Raw genomic sequence first — 25,741 nt, 5'->3', positions numbered from 1 at the left:
ACAGCTGTACCTTTATAGCTCAAATGCTTAATATGCTACTGTATATAACCAAACTAGACATTGTTAGAAATTGAAAATGATTAAAGGCTGCAACTCAGCGCTTTTTGCTTGTATGTGTTATTTGCCAAACCAAAAAAAAAAAGTGATTTGGGAATAGGATAAGTACACTCTTACCAATTGCTTCCTGCCTTGTGCCTCACTGTTACTAATAAGCAAACCCATCATGGTAATCATGCTTTCCAATCAAATATATAGCAAAAATAGCATATTTTAACCCATTTATTTTCTATTATACTTGACTTTAGGTGCCATTTATGGCAGATCAATTCAAAATTAATTCTTCCATGTTACGCATTAATTGCTTGGTTCTACATTATAACAGATAACTGAATGCTGTAGATTTCTTGATGGATTTTATATGCAGTTAACAGCAAAGCACGGTGCATATTCATAAAGTCTGTAAGATATAATGACAGCATTTTATTGTTATGAAATGTTTTAATTAAAGAAAATCCAAATTCAGGGATACAAGAGTATATTATGACAGTAACTCCACGCAGAGCTATTCTTAACTTCTTTGATGTCAATGAAGCCAGTTCGTCTACATATACATTGCAAGTTTTTAAATCAGAAATAACTTGATTCAGTATTACTATGCTGATAAAAAGAGCTCTGAACTTGGAATACTAATCAGAGTATTCCGTATTTTTAGTAAATGTATAACTTGATGGCAAGAGAAGTTAACTTGATTGAGAATGATAATTATCTCAGCTGCATCTATTTCATGGAAACAGATGACACAACAAAATGCAAGTTGCTACTAAGTCCTCTCTGGACAAATTCTTTTATTCATTTCAAAACAAACTGCACCTACTATTTACTCTAACTTAGGGATGTAATCAAAAATCCAGGATAATTGATGAAGTAACTAGAATTGACTTTAAAGCTATAAGAAAGATTTTATACAAAACATTCACATATGTACATAATAGCTATTATAAAGGAAAAGTGGTTTGAATGTCCTTTTATACTTTACATTAAAAATGATCCCTTCCCTCTTTCACATATGGTTCAGGCAAACATTTAAATTACATAAGTTAGACTTCAAGTTGGTAATCTTAATTACACGTGAACTACAAAATGTAAAACTTAGAAGTGCCAATAAACAAGTTCATTCAAGTACAATATATGTTAAAAATATATATATTTATTTCAAACTTCAGGTGCTTTATCTGATACAGACCATTCATGATTTAAATAAACATGAAAACATCTGAGATAAGAGACAAGAAATGTTTAGAATCAGAGACTAGAAATACTTAATTCACTTTTTTTCTAAAGTCCGCAAGAAATATTTAAAAAAAAGACATTTCTTTGCTCAATTCTATTTGGGAAATGGCCTCAAAGAATCACAATTGATATCCCAATTATTGGATGAAGATGAAGAATGGTCCATATCCGTGGTCTGACTATAAGCAGTCAGAAAGCAATTTCCACTTTCCTGTTTTTGACTGGCAGACATAGGGTATGTTGTTCCCAAAAACGTCTGATGAGTGAGAACGTTAAAATGACTGAATTGATGAGGCACACTTAATTGTCTATTGTACATCTGAAAGCTGAGAGGAATTTGTTCATCTGAATTAGTTCTCTCCTCTTCAGGACAGCAGGTAGTTGAAACAGGAGTAACTGGCTGTATATCTTGCATGTCAATTTTAGAAGTCTTTTCTGTCAGAGAGTAGTGTTCTTCTTCAGAAGATAGCAGTGCATCACTTTGAGAGTTTTGCCTAGAGTCTGTTCCATGTGGTCCTTTGGTCTCTGTCTGAAAATCTTCCAAATGGGAATCACAGTTTGAGGCATCATTGCAAACTTCTATTTGTGATGCTTCATCCCCTGAATCCAGAGACATGTCCTCCTCATCCTTTTCATCGTTTTCTACAAGAACTACATTAAGAAGAGAAAAATCCTACTCTATTGAAATAGAAAGCTTATTTAAAAATACTATGCACTACTCACACCGTTTTAGGCTTCAGGTCTCAAAGTCGCATATCATTTAAGGCTGGTCTTCTGTCATTTTTGTTCACTTACTCAACACAAATATAACCCTCTTGTGAACGTCCGGATATTCCGATGCTAAAAGCTTCCGCGAAATGTGTTCATGCTTACTGTTGGGAAATCCCAACTTCCAGCTCCAAAGGATTTAATGTCAAAACAGCATCTAAAGTTATACAGTAGGTCAGAATTTTGTATGAAAATTACTCATCACAATTACTGACACCCTCACTCACTGCTTGTTTTCTACACTTCAGTTCTGCCATCTTTATCCTAACCCTTTTATATTTCATGGGATTTCTTGAATACCCTATCAGACCAATTTCATATTAAGATGATGTACAACACTACATCTCTTATTTTTACAATGTGTTCTACAGTTTAGAAATATTACTCTTTACTTATACTGAAGCATATATACACTAGATTCCTCATTTCAAGTAATCTTGCTTGCTACATGTGAGACAAATTAAACTATATTATTACCTGGTTGTTTTTCATAATCAGTGGGAGAAGGCAGGCTTTCTTCTGTAACTGAGTTGTGGCAGCCAACTAGATTTTTGAAGTTGTGCATAAAGGAACTGACAGTAGTAACCACTATTCCATTATCAGCATAACTTGCAAAGGTTGACACATTCTTTTCTAAGCAAAGAGGGGAAAATGTTCATTATATAATAACGTGTTTGTGGAGATATATATAAATATATATGAAAATCATAATTATTTTCTACCTGTCAAAAAGACCACATGCCTTTGCTGAATATTCTGATGTTGAAGTCTTATGAGACACTCTAATTCTGGAGGACTTCGTGTTTGAGAATCACAGCTATGGTAAGCCAGAATCTCAACCATGTTTCTCTTTTGATAAGCACTCAAAAGTGCTAGCAAGTTCATGGCATTTTTATTTGTTCTATTGGAAGAAAAACAATGTATAATCTGCATTTATATAATGTTAAGCATTGTAGACAAAATTACCAAACTGTTTTCTAATTTTCTACAGAAAAAGCAAGAATTAGACCATAGACATAAAACAAATGCAGGCTATTAAATGAAAGCATGGTTTCTAAATATACAAAAAAAATAACATTTTGCATTTTTACCTTAAGAGGAGTTTTAAAAATGAAAATAGAAAGCAATGTTCTCACAATAATTGGGAAATGGTAGGCAAAAAAGATCTTTAATAAATATAAAGAAAGACTGGTATAGCTACTACCAGACCAATCTCAAGTTATATTTTTTTAATACAGTAATTCTTGCATACCTAATACATACCTTACAAGCTCCTTTAATTTTTTCTGTATTTTACAGTGAATTTTCCATTGCCACTTTTCATCTGGAGTACTCAACTCTCCAAGGAACTTCAGAAACTCATTAAGTTTATCTAATTTTGGAAACAGAACATAAACCCTAGCTTATATTATTTAAAACAGGAATTAGATAAATTTGTACAAGACACACAGCACAATGCTTGAGCACAGCTTTTATTAGTAGCATGTTGCTAGAACAAATCCAGGACAAAATTACTGACTTCAAATAAGAATCATGATAGAAAAAATGGCTTTCATTTGGAAAAGTTAATCTTAATTTTTAAAAATCAAATAAATTTATGAGTCTCCCCATTATGTTAACTTTAGTTGTGAGGTTTACTGTATCAATAAGCTAATTTTACAAATTTTTCAAAAAAAATTGAAAAGCAAATGAAGTAACTATTAAAAAATTATAACCAATTTTATTAGATGTTTTATGCACATTACATTTCCCCTGTAAACATCTTTTATTAGAATATAGCAATTGTTTAAAAGCTACTCAGTTTATTGAATTGGCAAATTCCAATTTTCTATATTAAGGTTCTTTTATCACTTTCTGGAAGATACTATAAATCAGTGGTTCTCAACCTTTCTAATGCCACGACCCCATAATACAGTTCCCCATGTTGTGGTGACCCCCAACCACTTATACATCACCGGGTGCCAGGGGCGTGGCCAAAGAAAAGGGGGAAAAAATGGCGGACAGCCTTGTTTGGCGACCCCCGTGAAATGGTCGTTCGACCCCAAATGGGGTCCCGACCCACAGGCTGAGAACCACTGCTATAAATACTAAAGTATTAAAAAAAGATTAATAACATTCCCCATTATTTGTTTTCTTCTTTCCTTGTTCCCCTCTATCCACCTTTTATGCTAAATTTTCATAACAGCATACTATTGCCAGCGTTAGCACCTATGATTAATATAAATCAATATGTGATGGATTGATCTGAGCATGTGAGTCTCTAGTAACTGCTATAATTATTACTGATCTACATTTAGGTACAAGACACTGCAGCTAATTACAAGTAGTCCTCAACCTACGATTATTTATTTAAGGACTGTTTAAAGTTACAACAGCACTGAAAAAAGTGACTTATGACCTACCCTCAAAGTTATTATTGTCACATCACTCTCACAGTCACAGGATCACAATTCAGATGCTTAGCAACCGGCTCGCATTTATGATGGTTGCAGCATCCTGTGGTAGCAATTTGTGACCTTTCCAGGAAGTTTCTGACAAGCAAAGTCAATGGAGAAAGTGGGATTCACTTAATGACTATAGTAAAAATGGTTATAAAATTGGATCATGTTACATGATGACTCAATAACCACATCATTTAATGACCAAAATTCAAGACCCAATAGTGGTTGGCAGTTGAGGACTATCTGTAAAGTCACAGGAGTAAGTAAATGATGGGCCCAAGGAATCAGGGGCTTTTCAAGTGAGCAACAATAAAACATAAAGTGGAAATGTATGTAGATTGAGGACATTTATTTCTTACTTCTGAACAGCACTACCGCATGAGTTGTTTTACAAAAAATTTAATTGCTGAACAGTATTTTCTCTACCAGTGAAGATTTTTAAAGTAACATAAGGAATTTTTGCCCTAAAGAACAGAATTTCACAGCATTATTTTATAACAAAATTCTCAAAGGGTGAGCATAAAGCAAAACAATAGATCCCCAATTACAAACCCATATTTGACTATATGAGCCCTTAGAAATTAATGATCTATTAGGAACATAAATAATTTGTAGAGTCTACCCTATGCTTTAGTGAATGTGAGCCTTACCAACACTGACAGATTCTGGGTTGAGAACAGATTCATCCGATACAATGAAGCCACCAGAAACAAACAAGTCATTGTAAGTACGATTTTTCACATCATCCAAACTTTCAACACCAGCAAAACTGACACATGAAAGTCTCTTCAAAGATACTAAACATGGTATCTATTTTAAAAAAGCAAATAGAAAGAGATACTGGTACAATAAAACAAATTAGTTAAAATTAGACATCAACAGAATAACCCTTCATTATGTAAAACATCTGCACAGAAAGACATCTTTTTAAACTTTCTATTTGTTTTAAGCAACTACTACTATATGCATACTGTAGTTTACTGAAAAGATGGAAATTCTAAAATCTATGTGGCCCACGCTTTTTTATTTCTCTTTTGTTCCTCTCACTCCAACAAACTATCAATTTGCAGATTTCCTGTCAATTTTTAACGTATACGGAAAAAATAGCTATTATTAGCTGTAAGCATCACTTCAATAACAACAGCATTCCTTATTTATATTAATATCTTGCATTGATAGTATATGGCTTACATTTTTAAGGATATATAAAATAACAAAGAGTATGTGCATAAAATAAAAAAATGATCTCCACATGTGCCATTTCCTGCTCTTATCCTCACCCAACCATTTCTGCCCTAGACAATTACATTTTGCATGGGTGTGTGTGTGTGTTAGGGTTGGGGGGGAGGAGAGAGACCAATATTTTCAGCCCATATATATACTAACTTGTCCAAATTGAACATTTCAGTTTTGACACAATCCCCCCAACCACTGTTCCTTATATAGAACATTGAAGAATAAGTGCATTTCATTTACCTTATGAATTAGATGAGCAATGTCTTCATTTTGAATAATTACAAGCAGTTTATCCAGTTCAGCTCTTTTTCTCAAGAACTGCTCAGGATGGCACTCTGTATTACCTAATTTAGTAAGATACTCCTAAAGCCAGTACAGAAAATGTTAAAAGTAATACAATTAATATTAAACCTAAAAGGAACAATTCAAAAATGAAACTAAACCAAGTTAGCTACAATGTAATATTTTTTTCACTGATCTTGCTTACCCACTCTTTGAAAAATCTGTTTTAATACACTATCCTCTCTGCACATTATTATTTTAAACTGAATTTTCCAGCTTACTGCATGCCTTGCAGTATGAAAGCTAATGATATGAAGCAGTTCAGATGTTGGACACGTACTAGGGAGATCAGTTTTATAAATCTTCCCTTAGTCATAGAAATTCTCTTTGTGTTTGACTATTGCTCACTCTTAGCTCCCCCTATTTCAAATACTTGCTGCTATAAGAATAAAAAGGAGAACCTTAAGTGTTGGAGAAAGGTGGTATAAAATTCTAACAAATGCCACATTAAAATATGCCACATACATAGTGCATCAACAGAATAACCCTTCATTATGTAAAACATCTGTACAGAAAGACATCTTTTTAAACTTTCTATTTGTTTTAAGCAACTACTACTATATGCATACTGTAGTTTACTGAAAAGATGGAAATTCTAAAATCTATGTGGCCCACGCTTTTTTATTTCTCTTTTGTTCCTCTCACTCCAACAAACTATCAATTTGCAGATTTCCTGTCAATTTTTAACGTATACGGAAAAAATAGCTATTATTAGCTGTAAGCATCACTTCATTAACAAAACACTCATGAAAAAACATAAATCTGGCTTACCCATGTATAATTACTGCAATTTTCTGAAACAGATGCACATAACTGACATACACTCACGTACAAAGCTTACCTTTATTTCTTTGCAAAGCAGACTTTCTTGTTCTTCATGAATGTAGAATTTCAGTGTATTTTTTCGTACATCTTCAATAATTTTGAAAATGCTGTCAAACACTTCAGGTCTTAACTGGCTAATAAAACCAGCCAGAGCAGGTTGTGTTCCAATATCTGATTTATCTACAGGCTTTGAGATCTTCTCTGATTTTGGCAAACAATCAACAGGAGATCCTTTTGGCTCAGCTGTTAACTTTCCTTCTGTGTTAGCAATCACAGGCTTGTGTTCTTTTTCTGTATCCAAAATCACTGACTGATTCTGCTCATTAATGACTACATCTCCCTCTACACTGCTGCATGATGGCTCTGGAAAGTGTTCTTCAGAACCATTTGAGGAAGACACAGGCTCCTCCAGGGGCAAATTCAATCCACTACTGGTAACAGAATTATCAACTGGTCCAGTGCTTCCAGTAAAGGACACATTCTGGACACCATGTGAACATGACAAAGCAACACTGTTGAGCTTTTCACTTAGTCTTTCTACATATTTATGGACACCAATATCTGATGCTTGTAAACATATGAATTCAGAAAGTCTCATAATCCTTTCCTGGGCTGAAATGACAGGTTTTGATATTCCACTAACATACATAATGTTCTTCTGCTGCAAAATTTCCTGAATCTTGTTGGTAAAAATGTTGTACTCTTCTAATATGGCTGTTTCTATTATTCCACTTACTGAATGCTTACTTGATACATAATTATTTGCTTCATATTCACACTGTTCTTCAGATTTCACCTCTTGACCTGTGTGTATTTTATCTTTTGTTCTTTCTTTCTGTATGTCTGAAAAGGCACAGTATGCAACTTCATAATCAGAACTTCTTGGCCTGTTTATAACTCGGGGATCTTGTTCACAAGCATCCTTTGGTGCTGAATAAGCAAACAATTCATCTGGAGACTTCAAGCCTATACAAGAAAAATTGGTAAATTACCTCTAAAGATATTGAAAATATGCACTGAATAAGTGTATTGTCAACATTAATGTACTCTGGGTGTCACTTTAATTGATAAATATTGCAAAAACATTCATTATTATAAATGTATGTCAATATATTACCCAAAACGTAAATGTTGGAACGTAAGTAACAGCATGTTGGCTTGCAAAGTAGTCTCTGGATTACAGATTTTTCGCATAAAATACTGCAGACATGCTTGAAATAAAACTGGATTTGTTTATGCTTTTGGCTCACCAGCCAATCTACAAAAATTATCAGTGCTAAATAATACGCATTCAGCATAGGTACATTCAAGAGTGGCAGCAGAGTCAATGCTTTCTCTACTAAAAAGCATTATGTGAAAGCGCTCTCTCCTCCCTAAGATGGCTGCTGAAGGGATTTCACTTCCTCCCCCCCCCCAGAGGAATCTTGAAGATTGCAGCTCCTTGTGGAGCAGCCTGATCTCCTAATGGCAGAATGTTTTTATAAGCATACCTGGGACTTTTAACTTCACTTTTGGAACTTTTGCTTTAGTTCTTTATCTTTAAATGTTAATTGGCTGGCTGAATGCTGATTTATTTCAACCCCCTGCTGGGTTCCTTCTGTTTTTTCTGCTCTTTTTGATTTATTTGTCTGTTCTTATCAACTTCTGCTTTACCACGGCACATTTCTTTGAATGATGAAAGTGTTTATATTTGAATTTTGTATTATTGACAATTCACTGCAGGGAACCTGCATTGTAATAACCTGCAAAAAGTCTTAAGATCAAAATAGTCAGAAAATATCCTCTTTGTTCTTTTTGTGTATTCCCTGCTTTACTTATCTACTCCACTGAGCACCAACATATCAGATTAGAGAAAGGACGAGGAGGCTGACATTTGGGAAAGGGAGAGACTGTCTAGCAATATGCAATTTTTTTCTAAAAGGTTTAATGAACTCATAAAGACTATGGAAAACATTCTGAAGAAACCAACTCTAAATACTTTAAAGTCACAAAAGGAATTTATTTTCAAAGCAGTAAATATGGACTCAGAAACAACAGACTGTGAAAAGTATTCAGAAAACCATGGACACAGAAACAACAGAGTTGAATTTATAAAGTATTTGAAACATAGACTGCAAAAATGTATTTTGGAACAGTATTTAAATAAAACAATTTGATTTATAGATCAACTATGTTCATAAGATGTCATGAAACAAGAGCAAGAGGGCCAAATTACTCAAGTAATATGAAGAAAGATGAATAATCTAGAGATGCAACCGAGTGCAGAATGTTAACAAGGTACTGAGTTTATTGCATAAGTATTTGGCAATACAAAGGATTTAACTGTAATTTTAGAATATAAATCTGACACCAACAGTGTTTACTATTAAGATGATTTAATTGTAAATCCTCCAGTACAATTAGAAGAGTTGCAAGGAAATCTACAATCCTCAAAAGAACAAGTTTGGTATCTCCACTTCAAAACTGAAATGGAAATGGACAATGCTTACATATTTGTTTTAAAAATCATATTGGATTTGACAAAAAAAGGTAAGTTCATATTTAACAGACATTTTGAAGAAGAAAAAGATTTTACTGCATTTAATTAGATAAGTTGGGTTAGGGTTATTGGTCTGATAAACATAATTAAAACACACTGCTTTATGCTTATAAAGGGGGTTTAAAATGATTATTGAAATTAAATTTGGAAAGTATGCTCAAAAGAAGGAAAGAAAATGAAATGATCTTTCCTTTTTAATGTATAACATTTGAGTAATTTCTAAAGTTTGCAAAGTATTATTAAAAGTGAATTTGAAAATATGTATGTTAAAAGGAAGTTTAAAAAGATGCATCAGAAGATGAACCAAAATGGATTTGGTTAAGATGATGAGGTAAACTATTTTAAACAAAGATTTTATTTGGTCATGTTTCTATTGCGATATTGCTCTGGCTTTTATGCTTGAAATTGAAACAAAATTAAAATTTAGTTTGAAGATTATTATTATAAGCCAGCCTGTAACTATACAATTATTAAATGTTAATGTAAAAAGTTGAGATTGTAAATGCTTTAGTATGTTGGAAAGTGTCAGAAGTTTTCCTTATCTTGCACTTCCCCTTCCTTTTTAAAAAAATAGAAATTGATCTTTATTTTCATTGTATTTAATGCTGAATAAATCTTCATAAAACTATCTTTTAAAAAAAAGACAATATATGGAGCTGTATTGAGTCCCCTTGGTGAAACAGTGCAGGAACTATCAGGAACTAAACTTGTGTCTTCTCTGTCATGGTTTCTACCCTCTGGAAAAGTATCCCCTCTTCTCCACCCAGAGATCTGTATGGCTCCCACCCTGACATTTTGAAAGTCCATGAAAATCTGGCTGTTTTCCATGGTCTTAGGATAGTGCGGTTATTGAGCTTTTGTAGGTTTTTCTTTTGTTATTGCATATGGTCTTCTCTTTTAGACTACATATATATACTATGCACAGCACACATATATATGTACATACATACATACACACACATCTCACCTCTAAATTAAATAAACAAATAAAATGTATAGATGGGGTGGAAGCAAGAATATTTTACAAGGAAAGAAAGACATAGAAAAGTTAAAGGCATTGGTGTTTTAACTACTTTCCCTTTCTGTTTATTATAGCATGCCTTTAATTTCATTAGCTAATTCATACTTTTTCTAAGCTTTCTTACTTCCTTCTCCTTCTTCTTCTTCTTGTGCCATATCCGTTACCGGATGTTGGCAATCATGTTGGCGATCCTGTTTTTATCAGCAGCCGCACACAAAACAAATAGCACAATAGGCATACAGACATACATACATATTCACAGTACATTTTTTTCAAGTTAAATATCAGCTACATTTTCAGTATTATATTTTTGTCTAATAAACCTGTATGTTAGTAACACTAAATTAAACCTAACAGATGTATCCTAATTAATTTAAGACACATCTCATGTCCAATATAACTGCTTATCAACATCTCAGTGTCACCACAATTTCATAGTTCCTGCTGCCATAGTACTTAGTTTCAACAGTGAACAAAACTTATTAACCCAATTCAATTCCTTCTAATAGCCAATGATCTAGTAGCCAATCTTACACCTATGACTTTATTAGCAAGGCATTTATACCAGACAGGGAAGGTTGTTCTATGGCATAACACAGAATTATTATCGACATTTGATGTTTATCATATTTATCAACTAAGTTAGCACAAATTACTTTTAAAAACCCAAACAGGAAAAAATACATAAAAATACAAAGCCCTCAATGCATAAAACATTAATCATACCATTTGGATTACTTTGCCAATTTTATACAAATACAGAGCAAAGAATTGAAGCAACCAGGTTGTCTGCATTTTCTCAGCACCATGAATGAAAAGGAGATGATTACTTTGGCTATTTTACAGAGAAAGGAAAAAAGAAGGCAAATTTACAATTTTAATTTGAAAGGAAAGAGCAGCTTATGTTGCTTTCTGGATGAAGTACGGTTGTTGATTTGCAAAAACGGAAAGAGGAAATAGTTCTAGTTATTATGTCCCATGGAACATATTATAAGACCTTCAGAAGTTGTCCAAAAGTAACTCAACAAACTCAACAAGCTTCTCCCCAAAAGAGTACTTTGGGGGGGAAATGATCAACTCTCAAATGCTGAACTAAACCTTTCAGGATATTGCATACGGCCTATCCCAATAACAGCACTTAATAGCAAAAAGCAGCAAGTTTACATGGCATTTGATAAAAGTAAATCACAGCCTACTACTTGATAAGATAGAAAAATGTAGGTTAGATAGCATCACCACAGATGGATTCGTAGCCGTACTCAGCGTGTGGTCCTCAATGGAACTGCATCTACATGGAGGGAAGTATGTAGTGGAGTGCCCCAGGGCTCTGTTCTGGGCCCAATGCTCTTCAACATCTTCATCAATGATTTGGACGAGGGGATAGATGGGAAACTCATCAAATTTGCAGACGACACCAAGCTGGCAGAAATAGCCAACACTCCAGAAGATAGGCTTAAGATACATAAGGATCTTGACAGACATGAATATTGGGCACCATCTAACAAAATGTACAGGTATAGATAGGTGGTACCTTGCTCAATAGTAGCAACTGTGAGAGGAATCTTGGAGTCCTAGTGGACAATCACTTAAATATGAGCCAGCAGTGTGCTGCAGCTGCCAAAAATGTCAACACAGTGCTAGGCTGCATTAAGAGAGGGATAGAATCAAGATCATGTGAAGTGTTAATACCACTTTACAATGCCTTGGTAAGGCCACACTTGGAATACTGCATCCAGTTTTCATCATCACAATGTAAAAAAGATATTGAGACTCTAGAAAGAGTACAGAGAAGAGCAACAAAGATGATCAAGGGACTGGAGGCTAAAACATATAAGGAACAGTTGCTGGAATTGGGAATGTCTAGTCTAATGAAGAGAAGGAGTCAAGCTATTTTCCAAGGCGCCTGAAGGCAGGACAAGAAGCAACAGATGGAAACTAATCAAGGAGAGAAGCAACCTAGAACTAAGGAGAAACTTCCTGATAAACCTCCCGGAGGCAGGTTGTTAACCAGTGGAACAACCTGCCTCCAGAAGCTGTGAATGCTCCAACATTGGAAGTTTTTAAGAAGAGACTGGACAGCCGTTTATCTGAAATGGTATAGGGTTTTCTGCCTGAGCAGGGGGTTTGACTAGATGACCTCCAAGGTCCCTTCCAACATCATCATCATTATCATCATCTTATTATTATTAAAAATAAAGACTATTAAACTTCATTAAATCTGATATGACACAGTACAAACATACATGCTATACAAGCATTCAAATGGAATCTTTCATTAAGAGGCTTCCAGATGCTTTCATCAAGTTAATTTTTGCACATGTAAAGGTGGTGTGGGGGGGATTTCAAAAAGTTTGGCTTCAACTTTATGATTATTAACTTACAAGATCGTGAGAAGAATCTATTTCAAAACAAAAAGTTCTTATAAAAATTTCAGTGACAAACTTCTATATAATGTATTTCCAGCAGCCAGTACAGGTACTACTCAGCAAATGGGTCTCAACATGACAAAAGTAGTTAAACAACTTGGTGCAAAGTGATGTATAGACAAACAAAAACATCCATACACATACACAGAAACATTGCAAACTTCACATATGTACAAATAATGGCATAATGAATCTGGGCTTCCAGTAACTGTTCAGTTAAGGTAAGTTGGATTAATGGCAGATAAGTTAAAGAAAATGTCATCCTAGAGTGTGGGTACTATCAATAAAACAAGTGTGGAATCATTACAAACTGAACATAAATGTTTAATACAGTAAGACTATTAATGAGCATCTATACTTAAGAGTATTATGTACAATTCCAAACAGAATACTGTATCTGAAGAAAGATATTGTAGAGAAGGGGTCCCCAACCCCGGGGCTGCGGACCAATACTGGTCTGTGACCTGTTGGGAACCGGGCCGCGGAAGTGTTGGGTGAGTACATGAAGCTTCATTTGCACATGTGCGGGGTCTAGGTTGCACGTGTGAAACCAACCCTTCCCCCCTACCGTTGCCGCCAGAAAGATTAGGGACCGCTGTTGTAGAACTCAAAAAGATGCAAAGAAATGCAATAACAAGATCAGGTAGATCTGACAATGATAATAACACTTTTACAAGACTGTAGCATTTCTTAAAGCAGAAGTAAGTAAAAAGGAAGAAATGGCTAGATGTCCATATGAGGATCAAAATAATATTCTCTCCTTTCTTCATAAACTTGTAACTTGTGCATCTGTGTGGCTTAGCCACCATTTCTTAGAGCTACTTATACACACACCCCAATGGTCACATGATCACATTTTGAACATTTATCAACCAGCTCACATTTACAGCTGTTTGCAGCAACTTGCGGTCATGACCATGATTTTTTTTTTCTATAGTCTATGCCTGAACTTTAGAGGGAAATAAACTAAGGTCAATGTGATATGAAATTTGGAAATTCCACAAAAAGTTATTGCTAAAAATATAGTTTTAAATGAATTATATTATATTTATATTATGTCAACAAGATCATGAAACTCAAGATTCTTAACAAGATTTGAGAATCTAGAACAGGGGTGTCAAACTGCCGGCCCATGGTCGTATGCGTCATGCCGAAACCACACCCACTCCATTGCCGGCAATGGAAAAAAAAGTCGCAATACGTCGCGACACGTCACATGATGTTGCGAGTTTGACACCCCTGCTCTAGAAAGTGCAGAGAAGAGCAACAAAGATGATTAAGGGATTGGAGACTAAAACATATAAAAAACAGTGCTGAAATTGTGTATGTCTAGTTTAATTAAAAGTTCCAATATCTAAGGGATTACCCTAAAGAGAGTCAAGCTATTCTCCAAAGCACCTGAAGGGAGGACAAGAAGCAACAAATGGAAACTAATCAAGGAGAGGAGCAACCTAGAACTAAGGAGAAATTTCCTGACAGTTAGAACAATTAATTCCAGAAGTTGTGAATGCTCTAACACTGGAAGTTTTTAAGAAGAGATTGGACAACCATCTGGTATAGGGTTTCATGCCTGAACAGGGGGTTGGACTAGAAGACCTTCAAGGTCCCTTCCAACTCTGTTATTCTGTTCTGAAACTATTTTCTACACATTTATACTTTATAGTTAACGTGACCTAGTACAGGGGTTCCCAACCAGGGGTGTGAGACAATATTCCAGGGGGTGCGAAAACTTGGGTTTTCAAAATATAGTATATATGCATAATTTGTTGCCGTTATTTCAAACTTTTGTAAGGGGTGCAAGAATATATCAGAAGCATTCTAGGGGTGTAGGGTATAGAAAAAGTTGGAGCCACTGATCTAGTATATAGAAAGCAAAATGATTTTACGAATTTTCAAAATCTAATAAATTAAATATTCAAAATTTTAATAAAATTAAGGGATCCCTTAAATTATATGCTAGTTTGTTAGTACAAGCTCTATTATGATAGCATATTAAGAACCAAATTCTAGTGTTGAGGATGAATACAAATGTAAAATATTCAGATACACATCTAAATAAAAAAATATCTTATTTCCAAATGTCACAAATATATGAATATCAGTACTATTACTTCAACTATATAAAAATTACTTCTTCCCCCAAATGCAAATAGGTAAGAAATATTTTATTTCTTCCCATATTATGACTAAGAACATAGGATTTTTTTTTTCAAATAGAAGTGTTTCCCAAGTGACAGTAACCAAACTGCCAAATATTTATTTACCAATGCAATAAGAGGGGGACAGCATAGTGGCTCAATGATTAAGACACAAGCTTGCCAGCTGGAAAGACCGAGCACCATGCAACAGGGAGAGCTCCTGTCCTTGCCCCAGCTCCTGCTAACCCAGCAGTTCAAAAGCAGGCAAATGCAAGCAGATAAATAGGCACCACTTTGGTGAGAAGGCAACAGCACTCCAGGACATCATGCTGGACACAGGACCATGGAAATGTCTTTGGAGAGTGCTGGCTCAATGGCCTTGAAACAGAGATGAGCACACACACACACCCTATAGCAGCGGTTCTCAACCTGTGGGTCACGATCCCATTTGGGGTCGAACGACCATTTCACGGGGGTCGCCAAACAACGCAGTCCGCCATTTTTCCCCCCTTTTCCTTAGCTGTGCTACTCCCTTTTATTCTATTGGCTTTTGAAAGCCAATAGAATAGACTCTCTTGAATAGAGTCTAATTCTATTGGCTTTCAAAAGCCAATAGGAATTGTCCAGGCTGTGTCTGCCCTGCTGAGCCCACCAAAAGTCCCATTCTGCAAACGGTGCTGCAAGTTATCTGCAGCGAAGGCGAGCTGTCTGGAAGTTTCCACCCCTCCCTGCTGAGCAACTACTAAAAATGTTAAGTAAAAGAGGGCCAGAGGTGGGAGGTGGGAGGCCGGCGGGCGCAGGGAGGGTTGCTGGCATGCGTGGGGCCCAGTGGGTGCCTTACCTCCCTTCGGCTGGGACAGCTCCGTCTCTGCTGTTTGCCAGCTACGTCTCGGCCGGCACAGGGGGCGGCACCATGCATGTGCGGCGCTCCCGGGCAGGGAAAGTCCTCGAATTACAACCGGTTGGGGGTCACGGCATTAAAAAGGTTGAGAACCACTGCCCTATAGTCAGCAACGACTAACAGAGTAAAATCCACAGGGACTCCTTTACCTCAATAAGAAACAGGCCAGTCTGCCACCTGGGTTTGCAAGAGTACTTCCTCAAACAAATTTCTGGAAATCTATCCACATGCAAATTCAGAAGCAACTCTACACTAAATAGGTGACAACAATGTGAAAGCCTCCCCCATTTTTTTTTCTGGAAAAATTAAAAAATGAATACCATTTAAAATATATTAACATTTCTCTATCTATATATACTAAACCCCTTTGCAACCCCAAAATAACCTCCAAAAACTATATAATACAAATACTGTTTTAGGCGGGACCAATGCACCAAGTATGATAAAGAGACATGCCACAAGCACAACAATGAGCATGGGTACTTTAAGTGGGCTGCATTTCTCAAGTTTCAAACTCCGAATATACTTGCTTCAATGGATTAATTTCCACAATTATGTGTAAAACTGTTTGGTTTTACAGTCTTCTGAAAATTAAATGCTGAGAACAGGCTTCTTTTTCAGCTACCTGGATAGCAATGGGCATACGCAGTAAAGACCATCCTTCTCACCTGTTTGGTTATCTCCATGCTTTCTCAGTTGATCCTCAGGAACTCTTCCTACCCCTCCTGAGGGAGAGCAGCAGTTAGCAAGTTTAGAGTTTCTCAATATATATAAAGTACATCCTTTCACACTTTTTGTTCTATAAACCAATTAAAATAATTAGCCCATGTCAGAGAATATGAAAGTATTAATTATTAATTTCAAGTATCTTTGGATCTAATGGAATTGTCTTTTCATTCAAGATTTGAATTCCAGAATTGATTATATCTATAAACACTGCAAGAACCAGCAGACTGGAAATTCCTGTGTTAATCATTTCTGGTGTACTAGAGGGTTGAGCTACCCAACCATGCTACTGCTGCTTCCACACCCATATTACTTCAATAATTTCACATTGTTCATTGAAAAAGACACAGAGATAATAGTTTGCATTTAGTCCATAAAAATAAATATGGAAATCACCACTAAAAGCAAGTAGATCCAGAAATAGCATAATGCAGTGCTGCTAAGTTTTATCTCTTAGTAGCAAGACAGTATTTTAGAAGAAAACTGGGCTTCAAACGAATTAATGTGATATAGCAATTTTTAAAAAGGCATCCTGATGAACAAATTGCATTTTAAAAAGAACCCTTGAGAAATTAGCCTCAGAAGAATTTATATACCCTTTCTTTGCATAAACTGGTATAGCCATGATTTTACACAGCTCCAGATTTTTTTAAAAAAACAGGTTAAAATGAACTGTTAATGAGAGAAATCTCATTTTTTAAAAGATTTTTTTAGAGCCAAAAGTTTTTTTTGGCAGTCCTGAATTCAATACAGTGTTTACGACATTATTGGAACAGAACTTATCTATAAATGTTCTGCCAAGTTCCCCCATTATCTTAAATAAGTACAATAGGTATGAGATGTAGTGATTTAGAATTTTAGATCACAAAAACTATTTAGTAATCTGCAGGCCAAATCCAGTCAATTAAGCCATTATATTCAAAAATTCTATCAAAAATTACCCCACACCAATAGAAGAAATATTTGTTCAATTTCATTCTAAAGGAAAATAATTAAACATGCTAGTCTTGAACTTAATCCAGTTTCTTCTTTTACTACAGAATAGAACAACCACTATCCTAGAAACTATGTAACTTTTTTCATCTTTTATAAGTTCTGTATGTCCCCAATTGCGTATGTATTCATGATGGCACTTGATACTTGTAATGCCATGTTATGTTCGGCTGACCATCTATGCAAGAAAATACCAAAATAAATTATTGACCTCCAAACTATCTAGATTCTAGACAAGGTTACATCCAACATTAAAGCTAGCTATTCCTGCATTAATACAATGAAAGGACAGATTCATAACCTGAGTGTCTTCCACAGTCATAGAATTCCACTGTTCCATCTCAACTGAATACTGCAGAGCACTTTAGCTAAATTCAAAATAGTATATTTAAAAAAATGTCTCCAAGAACCAATATAAATAAACAAAGGACTCAAAATAAAGTCTCCACTAACAGAAGTACCTGTTGTAAACTGTTATGAACTAGCTGAATAGCCTGGAGATAATACATTATTTAAACATAAATCATCTATGATACTTATAACTGGATATCTAAAAGATACAAAGATTTGAACTTTATACTTATTCTATTACTCACCTGTGATGGGAATCAGTTTCCAATGTATTTCAGTTGCCTCAGAATTGTTTGAGTTGGAATGCTGTCTATGATAATTCTGTTCGAGGGGTGTGCTAGAACAGGGACTGGCACAACCATCAAAGCTGCTTATGCTTCCTGTGCTTGTTTCCTAAATAAATACATAGGATTTCAATTGTTAATTACATGGTGCTATGTATATTAATATAGCATATGATAAGTGTCCATCTGCATCTATGAGGGGTATTCATTTATACACACACATACAAACATTACTGTTAACTTTAATCATTTCAATATATAGTGTTCAGAAACTAACACATTTTTGTACTATATTAATTTAAATCATCAATGAAGCACTAATGTGATATCCCGATCTGTATTTACTGCGGCTCTTATTTTCAGGAAATTCAAGTACAACCATTTGCATTAAGTCACTTTCAGACAGAAAAGAAAAGCAACTGTCAAAACTGCAGCCTGGTGATAGTGCCAGCAATACTTTTTTTTAATTATTTACTATATAAGATACATTTCAGCTGGACGTGTTATTTGTTTCAGCTGAAAAGAAGCTATTTTAGAGGAAGCAACCTTTCCCAGGCTCCCAAGATCAATTTCATCTCTTGATCTCTTCCAATGAAGGAATGATTATGCCCTCTCCCCATTACCGACTAAACAGCCAACAGTCACAAATAGCATGAGAGTAAAAAAGTCATCTTCAACACTCAAACTGACAGTACATGACAAGCATAGCAAATCAGATAATAAGCCCTAGTCAAACTTTTGCTCGTGCCTATTTTGTTACTTTCTCTACAGATGCTCATTATTTTAAATCTACTCCTGGCAATCCTGATGTAAATATGTTCATACATTGAGCATTCAAGCCACATGGAACTTCAAGGGTAGTAAGAATACAGGAAGTGCTTTATACGGAGTTAGATTATTGATTCATCTAGTTCCGTGCATATCTACATGACTGGCAATGAATCACCAGGACTTTGGACAGGTACAGAGCTGCCTAAACATAGCTATGTTCAATTCACTTATATACAACCCTTTCTAAAGGAATTCTGCTCTAATGTTGTCCTATTTCTGCATCAGTCTGGTTTCACTATCTAAACGTACCTACAAATGCCTCCATTTCAAGCACTGAATTTTTTTCCCCCAATTTGGAAACTATTCAGCTTACTATGGGAATAAAGGTACATTGTTTTAGCAGTCAAGTCTTTTAGTCTACCTTGCTTCCTGTCTCTCAAATAGTGGGGAGAAAAAATAGTAAAGAACTGCCACTTAAGATGAGCTGATTTTGCCAATGAAAAAGAAGTCTCCACGAAAAGGAACAATAACATTTTTTATGAACCTAGGCTCCAAGACTGAAATAGTAACAAGAAACTCAGTGTTACAATAACTACAATGTCATGTGGACAGCCAGTTTGGTGTAGTGGTTAAGGCATCAGGCTAGAAAGTGGGAGACTATGAGGTCTAATCCAGCCTTAGGCACAAAACCACCTGGATCACTTTGAGCCAGTCACTCTCCCTTAGCCCTCGAAAGCAGGCAGTGGCAACCCCTTCTGGAATATTGTCAGGAAAACGGCAGTGACTTGTGCAAAACAGCACTAAGAATCAACACTGTGTCAAAGGCATACATACGCATGTAATTATATAGAAAAAGAGCTATGTCACTAATTTGTTCTTCAGATTCAAGTTAGATTTTCCCACTGAAAATGGCATTAACTAGTATAACACAATTGTTCAATATAGCAAAATTTCATGATAACCAATTATTTTTAGCTTTACTAATCTGATCCGTCCTCTGATTTTGTTAACTGAGAGTTTTTAATTGCTCTTGAAGTTAAATTGCAACAGATTTACAAAACACAAACATTCTTACTTTTAGTGGTAGTATATGATCTGGATCTGTTTCAATAGTGGAGGCATCGAAAGAATTAGGCAAACATGTTGCACTTTTTTCTAGTGTGACTGGACTTTGGGGATCCTTGAACTGAGTATTTTCATGTGTAGTAATAGGAAGCTCAGGTTCTTCCTTGATCTTTGGTGAAATGGGATTGTAGTCAACTGTTTGCTTTGAATAATTTTCTACTGAATCCTGTTTAACCAATCTTGCTGTTTGAAAATCCGCATTCGTAAGCACTTCCGAAAGTAATTTCAAAACACCAGATAGGTCAGTAATTGGAGGATCAGCAACATTCTGTTGTCTCAAATCGGTATCACGCCCACCAAGATCAGCTATCATCGAAAGAAGTGATTCTGGTGCTCTGTCATCTAAAAGTCCAGCTGGGGTAGGGGTAAAAATATACAGAAAAAAAACAATTATTATGCTAAAAGCTTTCTACTATCCATCAATTGTTGGATATGATACACACAAGAAAATACATTTCTAATATTCTACATTTTGAGCCTAATGAAAAGTGTTAAAAAAGACAAAAATGGATGTGCTGTGCCTAAAATATCAGCAGTTACATTTATACTGATTTTCAAGCCCAACAACTTGCTTGGATATTTTTAATGAACAGCTAAGCCCAAGAAATCTGACTTGGGTAGTACCTACAGGAGAGATCACCAGGAAATCTCACATTTGCTGACTAGACTGGGAAATTACCATATTTTCCGGCGTATAAGACGACTGGGCATATAAGACGACCCTCAACTTTTGAGAAGATTTTCATGGTTTAGAAAGTCATCTTATACGCCGGAAAATACGGTAGCAATGCTCACTGGAGAAGCTTACTCTTCCTTGCTCAAAAATGTTGGGAGGGAGGGAAGGGGAAGGAAAGAAGGAATATTGAAGGGGAAAGGAAGGAGATGGAGAAGGAAGGAGATTGAAGGGGAAAGGAAGGAAGGAAGGAAGGAAGGAAGGAAGGAAGGAAGGAAGGAAGGAAGGAAGGAAGGAAGGAAGGAAGGAGAGATAGATTGAAGGCGAAGGGGTGGAGATGGAGATGGAAGGAGGGAAGGAAGGATGGAAGATTGGAGGGGAAAGGAAGGAATATTGAAGGAGGGAGGGAGGGAGAGATTGAAGGGGGAAGGCGCTACCAAGGACGCACAAGCAGCTCCGCACAATTGCCCGGGGAGGGGGGGAGGCTCTGGCGGAGAGCCTGGTGGAGAGCCAAGCAGCGGCACATCCGGGGCCTTGGAAGCTGCGTGGAGGATCCATGCGCCTCGGAGCCGTCGGCTGCACTCTCACACCCGCCAACCTGGAGCCCCCCATCCTCATCCTGGCACCTCTTGCCCTCTCCCAGCCGCACCCCCGGGACCTGCCCGCCCCTCCAGCCTCCTGAGCACCATCGCAGCGGTGGGGTCGCGGGAGCTCCTTTCCACGCCGCGCAGCCCATCGCACGCAAGAGGGGCACAGCCGGAGCTACAGCTCCCGCTCGGAAGGCATCGCTTCTCCCCTCCTGGCCTGGCCGGCTGGCCTCCAATGCACATGCGAGTATTTTCCGACGTATAAGACGACTGGGCGTATAAGACGACCCCCAACTTTTGAGAAGATTTTCATGGTTTAGAAAGTCTTATATGCCGGAAAATATGGTTAAAAAAAAAAATCTCCAAAGGCAACAGTTGCAAACTACTAGAGTATATTGTTGCCAGAAAGACAACACTGACATTTCCATGAAATAGCCAGGAATGGGGCTTGACTCCATGTAGATTTTTACTTACTTAAATGTCAGGGAGTTAAATTTTCTGCACTGCAGATTCCATACCCACAAAAACTGATAGAATGTGCCCAGTGCCAATCCACATAATAACCAAAATGCTGAATTTTAACTAATACAAGCAATAAAAACTGCATGAATGTAAAATGCAGTCATTCGAGCGATTTTTAATTTGCATTAAGATTCAAAGTGTAAGAAACATGCTATAACAATTAGATTTATATTTTCCTAAACTCTTCAGTTAATAGACATTCTTACCTTCATAGTTTTCTAATGTATTGCTCATTTTTAACTGCTTTTGTGGACTCTCTCCTTTACTTCCACATTTTCGTTTCCGTCTGCTTTCATTTCTATTGTCTTCTGAGTCAGATTCTCTGTCTACATGTTTCTTTGTATAATGAATTAAATTAATCAGATCTTCAATATTTCCTCTATCACGATCCCCAGAGTGAACAGACTTTCTTTTGGCAACTAAACTTTCATATTTTGATCCATTTCTTTTGCCAGCTTTTCTTCTTGTAAAATCAGATTCATCTTCCAGGGCTTCATAATCTGAAACAGGACTGAACTGCTGAGGTTTTCTATTACTGTCCATTATTTTCTTCACTTTAGAAATAGGAATCTGGTATGCTTCTGAACCAAAAATATAGGAATGCAAACAGTTCTCAAGATGGGATTTATTTTTAGGACCAGAATACAGAAATGTTTTCTCATCCAAGTTTCCTTTATATTGATATAAAACAAATTCTTTATATTTACTGTATCGTTTAAAATAGTCCTTTATATATTTTTCCATCAAAATATTCAAGTCAGACTTAGAATCTTTGCGAGAATGTACGTATGCATAATGCAATGACTGGATAAATCTTGGAAGCTCTGGTATAACTTCATGCGTTTCATCCAATACCAATGTATTCTCATTTTTCTGATCATTTTTGTGCACTATGTTCAGAATGGGATTTAAAAGGGGGGGGAGGAAATGGAAAAAATCAGTAAGCAATATGATGCCTTCCATCTTTCCCTGAATAAACTTACACAATCTTTGCTTAGTAGAATTAACACATGCATTTCTCCCTCAACATTTTACTTAATAGCAACTAAAATAGGTTACACTGAAGAAACATAACATGCTCAAAATCTGTCTTGGAATTCCTATTCTACTTGTACTTTAAGATAAAAACTTGAGATATTTTTCACATGTTCATCAGGAAGAATAATGGGGATGGGCAGGCATGGAAAAATGTGCTTTTTCAACAGTATACTTAGTACATCAAACAAGAATTTGACAAACAAAGTGTGAAAAAATTGCTTACAATATAGATTGTTTATTGGATTGCTATTTCTTTATACCAGTATTGTTACTGCTTTACTGGATAACTGAATTTCAAGTCTGGTTTTGTTGCTAGTTTTTATTAAATGCAATGTTCTCACTGATTCTGGAAATAATTTTGGAACGGACATAAAGCCTTTTAATTAATAAATGCTGTACCATTTAACAGCACACAATTTCATTTATAAGTATTTTCAATTTACCTATCCATCAATGTGTTGTCATACTAATTAATACATGCTTATTTTATACATACTTCCACACACATGCTAGTGAAATAATCAATATATCACTTGTTTAATAGCTGTAATTATATAGATTTCATTCTGAAACTTAATCAGTTAACAAGCATTCTTAGATGTACTAAAGAGACCAATATAAAAATATTTGCTTAGAAGGTACCAGCTAAAATATTTGCTATTTCTAAATTACATAGATAATTTGCCTAGTGTCCTAAGACACAGTGTAAATATGAAAAAAGTTAAAACTTCAAAAACTAAAAACTATTCATGAACCTGACAAAAAGGAAGATATACTGGAAATGTATTGGTGTTTATCCCTACAATAGATATTGTTAAAAGGGTAACTATGTTGGTGCTCTAAATTCAGCTTACGATTCTGCGTGGCCAGCAATATTAGCTTGAAGAAATGTATACCTATTTCATGAATCATTTAGTTTATGTAATTAATTTTGTACTGATCAATATATCCATTTTAGTTTGTGGTTATATTAATTAAAGCAGAAGCTTAGATACAGATTTCTTTTTAATACATTGTGAGATAACAATTATGAAGATTGTTCTAGACATATGAAGTTTAGGGGAGTTAATTCTGAAATGTCAAATTTTTCTTTTTATAAACTTATGGTAAAGCAGGGTGGAGAATGTGATATTATTTACTTATAATGATAATTTATCATTCACAATGCGCTCAGCCTTTATTTAGTCTACCATTTTAATTACAGTAAGCATTTTTAATATAACAAATTTGACCTAGAGAGCCATTGATGAAGGTAAGGTATCAAGGCTGGAAATTGAAGACCATGAGTTCTAATCAAGCCTTAAGTAGGCATAAAGGCAGCTGGATGATCTCAAGTCAGTCATATCATTTCATCCCAGGAAGCAGACAATAGCCATTTCCAAAACCTTGTCCAGGCAGTCACTAGGAGTTAGCAATGACTTACATCAATGGTTCTCAACCTTTTTAATGCCGCGACCCCCACCCGGTCGTAAGTCAAGGACTACTCAACTGGTGCAGCACCATTTGCAGAATGGGACTTTTGGCGGGCTCAGCAGGGCAGAGACAGCCTGGACAATTCCTATTGGCTTTTGAAAGCCAATAGAATTAGACTCTATTCAAGAGAGTCTATTCTATTGGCTTTCAAAAGCCAATAGAATAAAAGGGAGTAGCACAGCTAAGGGGAAAAAATGGTGGACTGCATTGTTTGGCGATCCCTATGAAATGGTCGTTCGACCCCAAATGGGGTCCCGACCCACAGGTTGAGAACCACTGACTTACATGGACAAAGAGTTTTTAAAAAACCCTCTCTTTTAACTTTGCTTCTTCCCTCTTCTGAATCCACTTGGATTCTGTCTTGCTTTTCATTGACAACTAAGATTGTAGATAACATGTTCTTCCTTGCTAACTGAGGTAGGAGAAAGGGTGAGATTCTCTCCTTTCTTTCTTGAATCAGCATTCAATACCTCCCATGTTCCACATAAATTCACTGCATTCTAGCCACCTTAAGAAGTAATCCCATTTTCTCATAAGAAGAAGACTTTGCTGAAGATTTATTCTAAGGATACCACTCCAACACTTTAATTACAGAGTCAGGAAATTATACCCCATAATCCCCTAAGGAGGAAAGCTGCTTTAGAAATGATGGGATTGGCTTATAGTAAGCAAACTAGTTAGACACATTTAAATACAGCAAATGCAGCATTTAAAGATATTCATAGGAGTTAACTAAGTTAAGTTTTTCTTTCAAGATTTCACCACTTTTTCCTCAGGCCTTAAGGAAAGGAAAAGGTAAGAAAATATTTTGACTATTATTTTTTTCCTTACTGTAATCTAAGGGCTTTACACCGTCAGTTTTATCAAACAAAAGTACCAAACATTATGAACGCGCACTGGTTCTAAGAAAAGTCTGTTGCAGCTATAATCTTTTGATTATCTTTTGATAATATTTAACAAATTTTCTCCTTCCTGCCCACTGCTAGGCTAGCACTTGTGGCCACTAGAACTCCAGCCTACTATAGTGAGGTCTGGCTTCACTATAATCCAAGGCTGGATCTGCAACTTGGCATTACTGTTATTGTGTCAGAAATACAATAATTAACAATGGACATACCTCCACATTAAATACTGAAAAAATTACCTGTAGTCACTAAATTTCTAGGCTTTTGAAATAGAAACAATGCTTTCAAAACCCGAGGTCTTCCTGTTCGATTATCTGATTAAAATATAAAGGGGAAGGGGAATAAAAGAGAAAATAAATGTTAAAA

The 25,741-nt window shown here is 35.8% G+C and overlaps 1 protein-coding gene across 4 annotated transcripts in view; it reads right to left on the bottom strand.

Annotated features, from left to right (window-relative positions):
• The window catches only part of TASOR (transcription activation suppressor), a 71,164-nt gene that overhangs the window by 23,723 nt on the left and 21,700 nt on the right, over positions 1–25,741 (bottom strand). Inside the window, exons 13-24 of one of the 4 annotated variants that reach the window (XM_039348138.1) lie at positions 25,615–25,689; positions 22,166–22,849; positions 20,128–20,531; positions 18,243–18,390; positions 16,596–16,652; positions 6,919–7,868; positions 5,976–6,098; positions 5,150–5,309; positions 3,322–3,430; positions 2,781–2,959; positions 2,536–2,691; positions 815–1,941 (exon numbers count right to left, since the gene is read on the bottom strand). In XM_039348138.1, the coding sequence (XP_039204072.1) occupies positions 1,385–1,941; positions 2,536–2,691; positions 2,781–2,959; positions 3,322–3,430; positions 5,150–5,309; positions 5,976–6,098; positions 6,919–7,868; positions 16,596–16,652; positions 18,243–18,390; positions 20,128–20,531; positions 22,166–22,849; positions 25,615–25,689 (3,602 nt within the window). In that variant the 3' untranslated portion in view covers positions 815–1,384. Of the gene's footprint in view, positions 1–814; positions 2,216–2,535; positions 2,692–2,780; positions 2,960–3,321; positions 3,431–5,149; positions 5,310–5,975; positions 6,099–6,918; positions 7,869–16,595; positions 16,653–18,242; positions 18,391–20,127; positions 20,532–22,165; positions 22,850–25,614; positions 25,690–25,741 lie in introns of those variants that run through there. The other 3 variants (XM_039348140.1, XM_039348141.1, XM_039348139.1) reach the window with 3 other exon arrangements.

Source organism: Crotalus tigris, unplaced genomic scaffold (genome assembly GCF_016545835.1).
Source record: "Crotalus tigris isolate CLP2741 ecotype Arizona unplaced genomic scaffold, ASM1654583v1 scf7180000018122.1127207, whole genome shotgun sequence".
NCBI lineage: Eukaryota > Metazoa > Chordata > Lepidosauria > Squamata > Viperidae > Crotalus > Crotalus tigris.
This window is presented reverse-complemented; position numbering and strand designations above follow the sequence as displayed.